This window comes from Euwallacea fornicatus, chromosome 1, assembly GCF_040115645.1.
Source record: "Euwallacea fornicatus isolate EFF26 chromosome 1, ASM4011564v1, whole genome shotgun sequence".
In the NCBI taxonomy this organism is placed as follows: domain Eukaryota; kingdom Metazoa; phylum Arthropoda; class Insecta; order Coleoptera; family Curculionidae; genus Euwallacea; species Euwallacea fornicatus.
Window position 1 is genome coordinate 5,585,272 of NC_089541.1, and position 14,964 is coordinate 5,600,235.

A 14,964-nucleotide genomic window follows, 5' to 3' on the forward strand; every position below is an offset into this window, starting at 1 on the left:
GGCAGTTTTGATCATAAATTTGTATGAATAACGTGACCGTTATTTTTCTGCCGAAGCATCCTCTCTGAAAGGTATTCATATACATTAAAGAATACCTTGTTTATTCCCATAAGACTATCATCAACTTTTGTTAAAAAATTGCACACACAAAAAATGTATATTTCAGGTGCCAAAGGAATTGGTGAGAGTTTTTTTCCTCAAAAATAAATGGCGAGTTTAGAATTTTCATTTTAGGAATTTAGTTACGAAATTTAAAGCTGACCAGTGATACATGAAAACGACAAAAACTTAATAAAATAACAAATGTAGTTAAAAATCATGGGTCTTCTTACGACACTATCTGATCTGGGCTGTGTACTACATCGTGAGACTCTAAATTGAACCCCCCAGTAACTTTTTAACAAATCATTATTTTTTACACATTTAAAAAGAGCATTAAATAGAGCCAAAATACTATCTTTCGACGTTTGTTTATTTTTTAAATGTTGCTTATGTCACCGATAACGCTAAATCGCCGATTTTTGTGAATTGAAACATGGGTCGAGTGACATCTCAAATTAAAGGTCTTTCAAAACTATTTTCAATGGTGTAATACGATTCAAAATCTATCGGTTCATTTCTGCAAAAACTGGATTTTTATTTGGTAAAAGATGTAATATAAACTTAGTTAAATGGTACGAAACAAAGAAAAAATTTGTTTATTGACAAAATGGTTTTTTTTTTCGATTTTGCGTTCACAGTTTTTGGTAAAAAATAAGAACAAAAAATAAATAAAAATAATCGAATTTTTTTCTCATTTAATGCTGCTTTTGAATTAGAAAATAATCATAATTTGTTAAGAAGTTAAGAGGGCGGCGAGCCAATTTAAAGCCGCACGGTAAAGGAACCTATACGTAGTAGCGTATCTCATAAGCATTGAAAACTAGCCTGGTTTTATTGGCTTTTCCATTAATTTCGCCATAAAGCAGATTGTTCTGCGATTTCAAATAACATTTTTTGTTCGCAACTTAAAAATCATCATCCTGGCAAGACTTACTTTTCCGACCGAACGCCCATTAAAAAGCAATCCAAAGAATACAAAGCGGTATAATGAAACTACTGCGACATTTCGATTCCTAAGGTTGCTCCATTGTCAACGGCATTAACCCGAAATTCAGAGAAGTCATTTTAGAATTCCCTGAGAATGAGTGCCGCCTCCTTTCATGGCGTGCCGTTATTAGAGCCGCTCTTTTCCTTGACGTTCTGCATTATTGCCTTTTCTTTCATTTCCTCTGTTAACACAACGGAAACTGGTTGAAATAGTTGTCAATTCTCGATGCTTTCGTCTCGCGTTTCCGCCGTCTTTAATTATCCTAAGTGCACGATTAACATGAAAAGACCAGTTAACAACGTTCCTTTAAATATATTTCTTTAGCGACAAAACTTCCACAAGAGTAACTATACAAGTTGTGCCAGTATCATTTCCTATGATAAAATGAAATGAAGAGAAATCCAATCAAGTGATAGCTATGATCAAGTGATAGGATGATAGTTATCACCATAGTACAAATTAAATTTGACCTACGTTAAGAATATGCTTAATGGCTCATTTTATTAAATTTCGCAAAAACGGTTGATAACAATTGATAAAAAGGAGAAGCTCCAAACGATCTAATTTTTGTATTGTTACTCGTTAATGAGGCCGACCCTGTGTAACATGGTAATTTCTCACAGCTACATCATCTGAACGTCCCACCCAGCCTTGTCCATACATGGGCAAATTTGATGTCAGCAATTTGTTGGTCCGAATCGAGGACAGTGACTATCCTAAAGAACCTAGACTTATGGAACCCGATAACTCCTTCTACGATAGAAGGATAAGGTCAAGGAGGCATACCCCCCAACTTGGAAAAAGGGTCATGAGAGTAGATCAGGGCAATGGCTGTGATAGTAAAACGTTCTCAAGCTTGGTGATAGGGTGCAATAAGATTGACACCATGGAGTTTAGTACTGAGTGTTCATCTCCTGATTTAATAACAGGTAAACAATACTCGTAGTGTAAGTAATAAGAACAGTAGAGTTTATAGGAATGGAGGAAAGTTTTAAAAAGCAGCTGAAAATGCTCAGTTGCAACTTTTAGTTAGGTGGGACGTAAACTATATAAATTCTTTACCGCATGAAACTAGAGCCACTCTAAATTACAGAGCGGGGCTCTTGTTCCTACTTTGAAAGCGCACGATTTTTCTTTGTTTGAAAGCACATAAGGATAAAATATTAAATTTCCTTGCAGGTACGTGTGAACGAGTTTTCTTTCCACTTCTACTTTGAGCCAGGGAAACTGTTAGCTAGTTTCCAAACGCATTAACTTCACGTGCGCAATATTGGAGTACTACGGTTTTATGAACAAGAAAAATTTCTTGGTAAAAAACTAGTAAGAATTAACTTGTTGCTGGTTTGGCATAGGGAATGGATCACATTGCAATTTCAAGCGAAACTATTCGCGTTCCTACACTTACCTGTAAGAAAATTTAATATTTTATCTTTATAACTCTGTAAACAAAGAAAAATCGAATTTCTTCCACATAGGAAGCCATGCAATATTGAAAAATATTGCGGACTTTCTGGCAAAGGATTTGGCATTGGGTTTCCGTGTCTAAGGGCTTTGTTGGGATTTTTGGTTAAAATCGATTTTAATTATGTATTTAGCTTTGTTTAGTTCAGGTTAGTTTTGGTTCGGTTCAGAGCGGGCGTGTAAAATTTAGTCTTCATAAAAATGTATACTTTATCGCACTGTTTCATATACGGGCGAGAGGGAGTACCGCACCGAGTGCAAAGTTGCGATAAAGTTCTGTTTCGCACCGAGTGTGATAAAGTTACTTTACCGGATCCAGCAAGAGCGTGGAGGATTCAATTTACGATAGCAACTTGGGTAGGTATTATTTCTGGTATTAATTGCAGTACCATGAGTTATTCGCACCCATTTAAGAAAAAGCAAAATATTTATAGTTGTCTAGAAATAATAGTTCAATATTTTATTTCTTAACTAAAAGTGGGCTCTTTATCAATTTACTAAAACCAAATTTCTTCGGGCAATTTTTCTTTCAACTCATTCTCAACCACCAGTCATAAGGAAAATGTTGTTCCTGAAAAATGTCCGTGTGGAAAAGTATGCTTTATCGCAATAATTTTGGTGTGAGTTATATTATTAAATAAACAGAAATCTCGAAAACGACCGAAGCATAAACTGAATCGTCGGCATTTTAGTATCTTCAGAGATAGATTTAGTTTACTTAGCACTTGCAGAACTTAGATCATAGTATAAAATTGCATAGCGACAGGAATTTGCTTTAGCATCCACATCATTTTTTAGCTTATTCTTGTCACGCCCGATGGGAGGAAAACGGAACGTCCTTCCTAATCACCACCCCCATAAGCCGCACCCATGGGGGCAAGAAATTTTGCTTCATGTACAAGGAAACCGCCCCTAATACAGTCTCCTTTTCTTCCTCCAGTTATTGCAACCGTATGATCATGCCCGGTATAACTGGAGATTTAGTTTTTAACGTTACAAATAGAGGTAAGTGGCAACAAAGAATCTCATATCATCACCAATCAATTTTTAATATGTCTCAGAGAAAAAAGTAACATTTTTTAGAATTCCTGACATGACCTATTATAAATAATTTTGGGTATACATGTTTGTTTTTGAAATGTAAGTCGTCTTTGTGTGTTTTGTTTTTCTGCTATGGCAAATGTTTCAGAATCTTTATGAATTTTCTAGATTTTATTTAAAATTCTGCAAATATCACGTAGAAAATATCGAGAAAAAAAGTAAAGTCAAAACTTCTTTCAGAAATTCAATAAAAATTACCAGTATATCCACAAGATCTCTTCTGTAATTCCCGCTGAAAGAGTTTAAAGGGCCGGAAATAACTCTGATTTTTCTAGAATTGTTCAGTGATAGCAGCAAATTTCTTTCAAAAATATGACCGAATGAATTGAAATTGTGGAAAACTCCTTCACAATCAATGAAAGGTAGAACAGTCTGCCAAACTTTCAAAGGAATATGTAGAATATCCACAAAATATTTTTAGATTGTCATTACATGCAAAATTAGATAACTCCCTCCAATAAAATGTTCAATTCAAAAAGTAAATAACTTTCCAATATCAATGGGAATCCAGGCAATGTGAATCAGGGTAATCAAAACTGGAGGACACCAAAAAACCATTAAATATGATCAAAAAGAAATTTTGAAGCTTTAATATGGGAAATTGGAGTACTTTGGCAGGAAAGAAACAGCAGAAACAAGAAAGGGAGAGAAGGTGGGAGAAAGGGAGAGAGAGAGAGGAAGAAAGAGGAAGAGAGAGAGAAAGGTTGCATGCTGAGAAAGAATAGATAAAAATGAAATTTTAAAAATACCAAAATGTCTGCAATTTCGCAATGATCTATTTTTTGTTAGAAAGAAAAACTTTCCAGTATGTAGTCTATGTTGCCGATGTGATTGATGACGGTTTTCTTGGACTCGATTTGATAGAAAATGAGTTCCAAATGATTCTACTTCGCAGAACCATCATAACAAAATATGATGAGATAGTAACGTCAGGATTTGTAGTTGCAGACCGACCAAGAAGAGTTGTCCTCAGTGAACATACCGAAGTAACGGCTTAGACCAATAACAGAAGAATAGATTTTAGTTTGGATCTTTGCATATGTATGGGATTAGATAGGACGTACGTGTCTAAACTGTATGGAGATAACGTAATATTCAAATAACAAAGACGGAGATATAATATGCATGTTCTTTTTTTGTCTGAAAACAGTTCAGACTTCTCTGGGAATTCCGGATTTTGGCAATTCCAAAGGTTAACACCCGGAGGATCAATAAACTCGCGGTATTATCAGGGTCTGCAATTCAAAGGGTAGCGGTAGTACAGTTTACTGCTAGATAATAAGAGTATCAGGAATTTCCCGAGAAGTCTTAGAACCATACAATATTGGTCGCACATTGTTCAAGATCCAACATCTTGGGTTGCAAGACGTACGTATGATAACTGTATATCAGAAACCAACAAAGGGCTGGTTCCCGGTTCCTATGGAACCCAATTTTATAGTCACTAAAATAAATTGAAGGACAGAAATTGGACTGACCGACGATGGCAATTTCCAACCGCCTTATTGGACCACGGTTCAACCCCCCTTGTGGGGGTGACTGAAATCTGGTGACAGAAGGGAACCAAGAAACGAAGTCAAGTCAGTTCCATCTGTGTTTTCTCAGAAGAATCGTCTTCAACCAACCCTCGCATCGCTCGGGGCATATACAGTGTACCAACATCACTAACAGTGCATATAAAAGCAGGGTGTGGTTTCATCATTCAAGGGAGTCAATTACAAACTCTTGCAACCCTATCAAACTAGTTGTTCTTGGAAACACCAGTGGCTAGTTATTATTAAAACATCAATTAAGTACAGTCTTTTACAACCTGTTTTCCGTGGAACTACTAATTACATTATTTATGAAATAAAACATTAATTAATCAACTAAGAGTGCATAAATCCAGTTTTTCTCTGTCTGCAAAAAACGAATGGTCCTTCGGTATAAACTAAATCAGAACCAGCCGCAGAAGCAGATGCCACTAAGTTATATCAGTGTCTTGGAGAGATACAACTTCTCCTAAGTACATCTTAAAAAAATACTAACGGGTCAAAATTGGCAGTGGAAGTATATATGGGTTAAATAAAGTTGGTTATCTATTAGATTTCTAGCCCGATCGCAGGCATTACAGTGTAAGCTAATGATTTCACTATTTTTCGTATTACTACAAACAGTTTTGATGACTTTGATTTTACTTTTCTAGTGTTTAGTTCATAAATTAATAATTTGTTTCCTAATTTTTTACCTGCCTTTGTTATACCAGCTATTCTATTTCAATCCCAAAACATAAATTTTTTGACACGCCACTGGTCATATTTTATGTTTAAATTGAATTAATTTGATCCTTACGATTACTATGTATGATGCACATGCAAAGATTTGGACTGCGAGCTATATGTATAGTGGTGGCCATAAGTATGGAATATTTTTTGAAACTTTATTTAGCTAAACGGCCTTCACTTTTTTTCTTCCATTCTGGTATATTTAAATTGGGATAGGTCAATTTTACCTTTTAAACCACACAGTATTTATAGAATGTTGCTGTCAAAAATTTTACCGATAAACAAATTTTTTTATATGGACAAAAGTATAGAATATCATAGATTTAAATTTATTTTGCATTTAGTATTCAGTATTGAGTGTTACAGTTCGATAAAATTAGAATCCGAAATGGTCAAAAAAAATATATCTTTCGGAAGATTTTCGATCACGAATATTGGAGATGTCAAATAATGGAGCCAATCAGGACATTGCAAAGACATTTAATGAGAGCCAGGGGTGTATCGAAAATTTTGAGGGAGTTTGGGGTATTCAACGCCGTAAAAAACCATCCGAAAACAGGACGTCCCAGAAAAACAACAGCCCATACAGACCAACGTATTACAATTATATCCTCCAAAGATCCCGAAAAATCATCATGCTTAAAAAAGGAAAAAATTACAACTAATAGTGATATTGAAATTAGTGATGGTACTGTGAGGCGTCGTCTATGTGATACTGGATTGTTTGGACGATTGGCAGTGAAGAAACCATTAATTTCCAAAAAAAACCGGAAGGCCAGAATTAAATTTGCACGCTCACATCTGTTTTGGACACCCGAAAAATGGAATATCGTCCTTTTCAGTGACGAAACCAAAATCAAACTGTTTGATTTGGATGGAAAAACTTATGTTCGGCGACCAATAGGGAAGAGATTTGATCCCAAGTACCAAAAGCCCACTGTTAAACATGGCGGTCAGAGTGTTATGGTGTGGGGATCTTTTTCGAGATCTGAAGTTGACCTATTAGTCAAAATTGCAGGAATAATGGATCGGTTTTTATACAAAAATATCCTAGAGCAGCATATGCTTCCATTTGCCGAGGAAGAAATGCCACTGGTATGGCGGTTCCAACAGGATAATGATCCTAAATATTCTTCGCGATTGACTAAAAACTGGTTTATTGAAAAGCAGATAGATGTTATAGAATAGCCTTCACAATAACCTGATTTAAATCCCATCGAACATCTGTGGGACCATTTGAAACGAAAAATTAGACAAAGACACGTGGCACATATTGAAGAATTGTGGAGGATCATACAAGAAGAATGGAAAAACATTTCTTCCTCAACGTGCCAGAATCTAATTGATTCAATGCAGCGTCGATGTCAGGCTGTCTTAGATGCTAAGGGATATGCCACAAAATATTGAGTTTACTTAAGATGGCAAGCTCCATACCATGATATAAAAAACATTGCATACTTTTATCAAGTGTAATTTTTCATTTTTCTAAAAAGTTTTTCAATTAGAAATCTTCATTTTATGTTATAATTATAGGAAATTAAATAAGGTCTTTCAAGCATTTGTGTAATTTTTGTTTAATACTTTTTAATAAAGATTTTATCACATTAAAATAATATTCCATTCTCATGGTCACCACTGTACGTACTTTCCATAGATGGCGAGAATGACTCCATCGGAGAGATAGAGAAAGAGAAAAAAGAATAATTTTCATGTAGTGATTTTTGATCGTGAGGCGTACTGGGACAGAAACATTCGTTTCTATCCTTGTATCCAACCAACTACCAAGATTAATACACGAACCATCAGGAAGAACAGTAGTAGATGGTTTAATTGAAAGTTTTGCAAGTACCTTGTTTATTGTTGAAGACGAGAAAAAAGAAAGTGTCTCAGTTGTAGAATTTATGGAAAGGACCTTAAATGGTTGCGAAAAAACTGAATGATCTTGTCTATCGCTCTCCGAAAGTACCTCGCAGGAAACTAAAAATGGCCGAAAGTGGAATCGATTATCCTATTAAAGATTTGCGAACAGCAACTGACCAGGGCGGTCAGCGTTATACGCAGGGCAATGGAACCGCAGATGGTACCTAAAAAAAATTATTCTTATGTTATTATTAATTATTTATTTTAGTACTGTTTAATTTTCAGTTAACTATAATGGAAAAAAATAAACGTTTTTAATTTCAATCGTATGTTTTTGGGAAGAAACAACGTATAACGTACAAACATATATATATTTGTTTTGGTTCTCAGTGTACACTTCTTCGATTGAAACTTATTCCTTTTTCACATTAAACTAACGCATTGTATTTTTTAGGTCAGTGTATGGAAACCAGCAATTGCAACCGTGTTAGAGCATCCTGTGTAAGCCTCGTTTTAATAATCGCAGTTTCTAAGTGGTTATCAGTTCATAGGTGATTAAACTAAAATGGTTTTAGGTCTTTTTTAATAAATTGAAATGAGAGTGGAAGGCAAAGGTTGTGCGAAAACTCAAAAGATAGTTTCTTCCTCAGTTGAAATTTGATTTATCTCAATAGGAAATAAGCTTTCTTGAAGACTTTGCAATTTGACATCTCTATTCAGCTGAGATAGTGTAGTAAAAATTCTTTCTCATCTTAAACAATCATTCGTTTAAGTTTTAATGCAATATTGTTTTATACCCGAAAATTCCAACGTGGAAGACAACAGTTTTAACTCACTTTCCGCATCCGAATGTACATATCAATTTGTTTAAATTAAGCTGCAGTTGTTTTCCACGTGGCATCAGCAAAAAAAGAAACCAAAAATCTGTGATTTTCTATTTGTTTCCAAAACGAGAAACTCTTAAACTATAAAGTAATAATAGTGATGGGCAGGATGAAAGATATTTTTCCACGTGATTCGTTATTACCAGACTTTAATGACACTGAGGGTGATATTTTTGAACCAGAAGCAATATGTAACGTTTAGTTGTTTTTAAACTAAAAAAATAATATAAATAATGCGGTAGTATCGTTAAACTTACGTCGAAATGTGCGTCTACCAAATTACTTATTATAGAGACACACATTTTAGATGTTATTAATCCTTTGTTAGTGCTGCTCCTCTCTTAAAAGCAATAAACTAATGTGTAGGTATCCACATGTACAGTTAGTGTTAAGCTTGATAAAACAATAATAAGAAGCAAATCGGTTTGAGGATGTAAATTTTATATACACGGCGTTCCAATAGGATGAATTAGTTCAACGTTTCTTTCAGCATCAGGAGAAGAAGTTAAATGCGATAGTCGGAAGCAGTACAGTGGAACATATTAGATAATTATATCATTAAAGTATACGTGGGTTAAGCTTAGTAATCCCAAGGTATATTTTTCTAAAGTACGCACCTGGAATATCATTAGCAGTGTATTGCAACAATTCCGATATAGGGAATGCGGTGTAAGTGCTGTCTTACCATCAATAATACTTTTCCAACTAATGATGTCTAAAATTTTTCGCACTTATTCCCCTCTGTTAGTTTCGGAAAGAATATCATCAAAATTATTTTCGAGAAAACCGAAAACTTCGAATATTTTTCGTGAAATTTCAAAAATGACGTTACTTACTTTAAAGTAAAACGAGAGTGCACACCAGTTTTCTGTATCTCAAATTATTTGGTCATTATAAACGCTTAAACTTTTTCAGCCGCCCTGTATAACTATCTATAATTTCAATGTGAATAATATGTCTGCATAAATTCTATTTCCTAATATTTTGCTTTGTCCTAAAGACTAAAAGCGAATTTGAGCTACTTCATATTATTGCGACGCCCTCTGGTTTTGTTATATTTTGGGTTTAAATCCCGGTAATGTAAGTTAACAGAAAATCAAAATTTCATTTGAAAATAATTGTATTCAAACTACTTCATTTAGGATTTTCAAGCCAATATGAGATTTCATCGAAGAACAAATTGTAAAGCAATAAGATATTCCTTTTACCAAGACGTAAAGCAAATTTCAGCGAATATGTGTTAGTTACACTGTTTTTTAAAATTTTTTCTCAAGGACTTTCTCATCATTTACAATACTATCTTAAATAATACGCATCTGCAGCTAAAACTAATAATAAATAATAATTAGAACAAACTCATTGTTTCTTCTTGAACATCTTTCTGGTGCGATTTGCAATCATCTAAAACAAAATACTGTATAATAATGTACAATTTTAGATAACAAATTATAGGAAATTTGACTAGTGATAGGGCTGGTATATTTGTAAAAAAATCGTACTAATAATATTACTTAATAGTTTTTACTAAAAATAAGTTGACTACAAATAAGTATGTATAGCAAAGGCAGGGAACTGTATTTTTCAAAATATTCCATATATCTGCGAGTAACCAGGCAACGAAGACTATTACCTCTCCAAAGGAACTGTATTTTTATAGGAAACCCTGTATATTTCTTACCCACCAGTATGAAGGTCCTAATAAGTGTTTCACGAGTAATAATTTTTTTGTAATAATTTATGGCCAAAATGACAATCAATATTGAAGAAAAAAGTTTTTTTTAATTGCGATTTCAAAGGTCGAACCTAATTTCGAGAATATATGGAATATTTTTAGAACAAGAGAAGAAAGGTGCCTTGATTGTTCTGTTTGAAAGACACACAAATTACAAATAGTATAACTTTGAAATGCAATTGTTGTAATTATACTTGTAAAGTACTAACAATAAAATACCGAAGCAATACAGAGGCTCGTTTCATATCCGATCCAACCTCTAAGAATGTTCCAAAGTTGAAAAATTAATCCAGATAATCCATTGCTGTGAGCTACGCCCTGCATAAATTTTATTTTACATTACACACGACGTTAAAAGTTTTCGACTTCTTGGACTCAAATCTCCCTAAATGTGTTCTGCCCTCGAAGCGTTCTTCGAAATGCTTCGAAGTGAGTTCACCTCCATGAAAGGGGAAGTGAGTCGTGTTCCCACGTTCCTTCCTCACCATGATATTCGCATTCATTAAATTGTTATGATATTTAAGAATTTGTAGTTAACGAAAAGGTATGATGATAAAAATCAGCAGTTTCTCGTTCTTTATTATGGCTTACTGTCTGATATTTGACAGCGTGTACTAATTTTGGTTTCAAAATTTTGATAATGGAATTAATGCGTTGTGGTTAATACGTTCATTATTATTCTTGAAACAACTGACTGTATCTCCTCGCTAAAATTTTCAAGGATTAATCAGTCTTGTTAAGTAATAAACTCGGTTAATACGTAGATGTTTTTTTTTGTATCTCCGAGAATTACCGACGCTAAAAATACGAGATAACTGTCTAAATCCCTGCTGTTTCCCAACGTGCTGGTCCTGATGTTTCCGTATTGAGCTGTGCTGTTAATTATCATCAATCTTAACCTTGGGATTTCGTTTCTCTACTAATCAGGCTAATCATTTAATTTTTGTAACGTATTCCTCCATTCACCAATGTTTAATTGCCTTTTGTAATATGTTTATTTTATTTATTTGTGTGTATTACGTTTTTAATAATTTCATTCTTGTTTTTTAAACTATTGAGTCTTGTGATAAAGCTCCCTCGTATTTCCATTTAATCCACTGAACCCTAAGCTTTCTTCACTGTCTAAAAGTTACCTTGCGGTCAATAAGGGTCCTTTTACTGCTTAATTTGAAGGGTGGCATCCGAGATCCTTGATATAGTTCCTGATATAGCAAAATTGATCCACGTGAATTACATCATCTGAACTGTCGTCCTAAAAAGGGCGTTACAAGGTGTTACAACTTTTAGAATTAGGCTAAGACCTAATTCTCAGGAACTCTCTTGCGGAAATTTTTCTATCGTTCTTTTCTTCAGTTCGGGCTTATGTATCCTTAATCGTTCTCTAATTTACTACATTTTAAAAAAGGGAAATATTGACTTAAAACGGTGCATTGAAAAATATTTAAAATATAATAATAAATCGGTTTGAGTACCCGATTCGCATAGTTAATAAATTTGAGTGAACTGTTTAATAAAAGAGTGATAAGCAGTAGTGTTTGACCTTTTTTAATAATATTTACAAATATTTGAACATATTATTTTATATCGCCCACCCATTTTCTAGGGGAATCTTTCTGGTCGATATGGTCTGATAAGTCTTCGAGGAGGTCAGTTTCATCATTCTCTTTATTGATATCGCCAGCGTATTTTTTGTCCGTTACAGATCGGGTAAGTTATTCTAACAAATATGTGAACCATCGTTACCTTGTCTTGTATAAAAATTCGACTTAAAGCCGTTTGTCACCCTTACATGATAAGAAATTTCTGTTTAAGTCTCAAGAGGACTGTGATCAATAGTATTGTGACATCGTGGTCAAACTATACTGTTAAATGAATCGATTGAATTTATCAGATACTATAAGATTGTTTCCAGGAAATGGAGTGTTTAATATTCCTCAAACAAATATTTTTGAGCTTGCTCTCATGGTGTATCATCGTCCCCTTGTCGCTTCTGGGCTTCATTTATAGAGCCATTATCGCCGTTATATTAAAACGACGATTCAAAGGGAAATATGGAGGTTTAGTGACCAAACAAGACACCTTATTTCATTCCTCTCCATTCGTTGATGTGGCCTACATATCAGCTGTCCTATATATCAAGGCGGACCACCAAATCGATCTACAAAAGGAAATCTGGAAAATAATCCAAGAGAAGGCTAGTTCTGAATAGAGATTCACTGATTTATTACTTAATTTTTTTATTTTTAGGTGTTTGATAATCCAGAAAACTATCCAAAACTAACCAGCAGCGTACATACTTTTGGGGGTTTTATTTATTACATCAAAAACAATGTGCAAATCTCTGAAGTTCTCAAGACGTATGAAGTCCCTTGTGATGTATCTTTAACTGAGGAATATGTCAAAGAAGTGCTTGGGAAGGTTATTGATTGGGGATGTCTCAGTAAAAACTCAGCTTTGTGGGAGATCCATGTGGTTCCCAGGCCTTTAGATGATAAAAGTCCAGTAGGTAGCTTTTAGTATCATTCAGAGGAAATTTTTCAAGTATTCATCACTAGGATGGGCTTTATCGCTACGTTATGATCCTTCGAGCTCATCACAGCTTAGGGGATGGGATCTCTTTGATGACCCTTTTGGTGCAACTATTCGGAGACGCTCCAACGCAGAATTTCAGCTATGACTTGTACGACAAATTGTTCAAGGATCGTTATGCGCCTAAAATAACTAAAAACATGTTTATTCCTGCAGCAGTATGTGTGCTTTACCGGGAGAAGATTGAGAATATATATTTTTTAAATTTTAGGTAAAGATGTGGAGAAACCTTTTGAATATTTTGGAGATGTTCTTCATTTCGCCAGGAAGGATCATCCAAATAGAGCACCTACAACCAAAGGATCAGAATCAGTGGAGGAATTCTCAATTCTCAGGAGAGAAATATGTAGCATGGTCAAAAGAATGCAAAACTGAATGTTTTCCGATGGTTAAGAGCATAAAAAATAGCACTGATACTAAAGTTTCATCAGTTCTGATCACAGCCATTTATGAGAGTATATTAGCTTATTGCGAGAGGGTAAAAATAAAAATAAAATCATCTGTTGCTAAATAAATGTCCTTTTTAGACCTCACTTGCGGAACCTAAAGATTTTAGTGCTTTTATGACCATTCGTACGAAACCCCCTTTTATGGAAAATTTGAAGCCGGTTCCGCTAGAAAATTACACCAGTTATGCTCTCTTAAATTTCCCAACAGAACTAAAATCAGAGAGTGCTTTAAAGAATTTGAAAGTTTTAACTCAAGAAACGTTTTCTAAAATACGGACTTCCGATGTTTTGGTAAGAGATTCAACAAAATATTACTCCAATTTCTGATTTATTTTATGTTTCAGTTTGCTATTCAGATGATGGAATATCTAATAGGGTACATGCCCATTTTCCTTGTAGATCAGCTTCTCCGAATGGATAATGGAACCTTTATAATTTCAATAGTGCCGGGGGGATCCCCAATCAAGATCTTGGATGGATGCATTTTAGAACATATTGTGCCTCTTTTACCGTTATTGCATGGTTTTAGTAAGGGAAACATTTAACTCAAAAATAATTCGAAAGAAATGTTTAATAGAGTAAAAGCGATACGCTACTGCTTTTCTTGATCATTTGAGAAATATACTCTATATATATTAATCAATAAAAGAGAAAATCTCTTGATTCTCCTCTTTTATTGATTGCTATTCTTGATTGATTTTTTAAGCACCTTGAAAACATCATAATGAATCTAATGAAGCATAAGAGAGATTAAAGCAGGAAAAAATGATTACAGAATTTCATACTTAAATTTAAAGACGCCAATGACTAAACTTATCGTTGATAGCTTTGATACCTAATATCAAGGGCATTTCAAATATAAGTCAAAGAGGGGTTGGAACAGGTTCAAATGTGGTTTTATTTACGCCATTGATTTTTAAACTTTTTTTAAGTTGATTTAAAATTCAATTTTACAAAATTCCATAACTATCATCGAGGAGAACTGATGTCCATAGCTTTTGACAATTTGCAATAATCAGATTTTTTCGTTGGTTTGTGACATGCAATAGAACAATGGCGTTTCAGATGTAAATTAAAAGGGGTTAGAGAGAAATTATATTAATTTTTTTCAGTCCTAACTAGATATAAAAAATAGTTTTGTTTTTATAATATATTCGTTTTTGTTTTCAAGGTATCGCATTTGCCGTTGTGACCTACGACGACCGACTTCAAGTTTCAGTGGTGGCCGATAAGAACGTGATAAGATCCAGTAAAGAACTTCAAAAGATAGCTGACGATGTATTGCACTTTATTAAGGTCATTGATAGTGAATCAAAAGACACTATATTCTAATAGCTAACACTAAGGAACATTATTGATTGCTCATTGGATTATATTCAATATTTATAATATATCATTCTACATATACATATATGAGATGATGTTAAATTAAAATATGTATGCTTTGCTTGTTAATCTCAGGCTTATTAGATGTTTTAGTAATTTTACGTAGTTTTGTCTCTTTGTTCTTCCTCATCTCTTTATTTTCTCCTTA

At 34.0% G+C, this 14,964-nt stretch overlaps 2 protein-coding genes across 4 annotated transcripts in view; both read left to right on the forward strand.

The window, feature by feature from the left end:
* aus (argus) overlaps positions 1-10,621 on the forward strand; it is a 131,109-nt gene extending 120,488 nt beyond the window's left edge. For all 3 annotated transcript variants that reach the window (XM_066286370.1, XM_066286379.1, XM_066286388.1), the window contains 3 exons: positions 1,714-2,019; positions 3,350-3,556; positions 8,231-10,621. In XM_066286370.1, the coding sequence (XP_066142467.1) occupies positions 1,714-2,019; positions 3,350-3,556; positions 8,231-8,331 (614 nt within the window). In that variant the 3' untranslated portion in view covers positions 8,332-10,621. The remainder of the gene's footprint in view (positions 1-1,713; positions 2,020-3,349; positions 3,557-8,230) is intronic.
* Positions 10,622-11,949: 1,328 nt separating this feature from the next.
* Positions 11,950-14,913, forward strand: LOC136341455 (uncharacterized). The gene is made up of 8 exons (XM_066286459.1): positions 11,950-12,099; positions 12,305-12,586; positions 12,640-12,894; positions 12,948-13,139; positions 13,193-13,459; positions 13,509-13,721; positions 13,775-13,958; positions 14,602-14,913. The coding sequence occupies exons 2-8, from the start codon at positions 12,308-12,310 to the stop codon at positions 14,760-14,762; spliced, it is 1,551 nt and encodes a 516-aa protein (XP_066142556.1). The 5' UTR covers positions 11,950-12,099; positions 12,305-12,307; the 3' UTR covers positions 14,763-14,913.
* Positions 14,914-14,964: the final 51 nt, after the last annotated feature.

What these genes read in the sequence shown, in the direction of transcription:
- LOC136341455 (XM_066286459.1), top strand. Translation starts at nt 12,308, where the DNA reads ATGGAGTGTTTAATATTCCTCAAACAAATATTTTTGAGCTTGCTCTCA. An exon ending in GGAAAATAATCCAAGAGAAG is followed by an intron (nt 12,587 to 12,639) that starts GCTAGTTCTGAA and finishes TTTTATTTTTAG; the next exon opens with GTGTTTGATAATCCAGAAAA. An exon ending in CTTTAGATGATAAAAGTCCA is followed by an intron (nt 12,895 to 12,947) that starts GTAGGTAGCTTT and finishes ATTCATCACTAG; the next exon opens with GATGGGCTTTATCGCTACGT.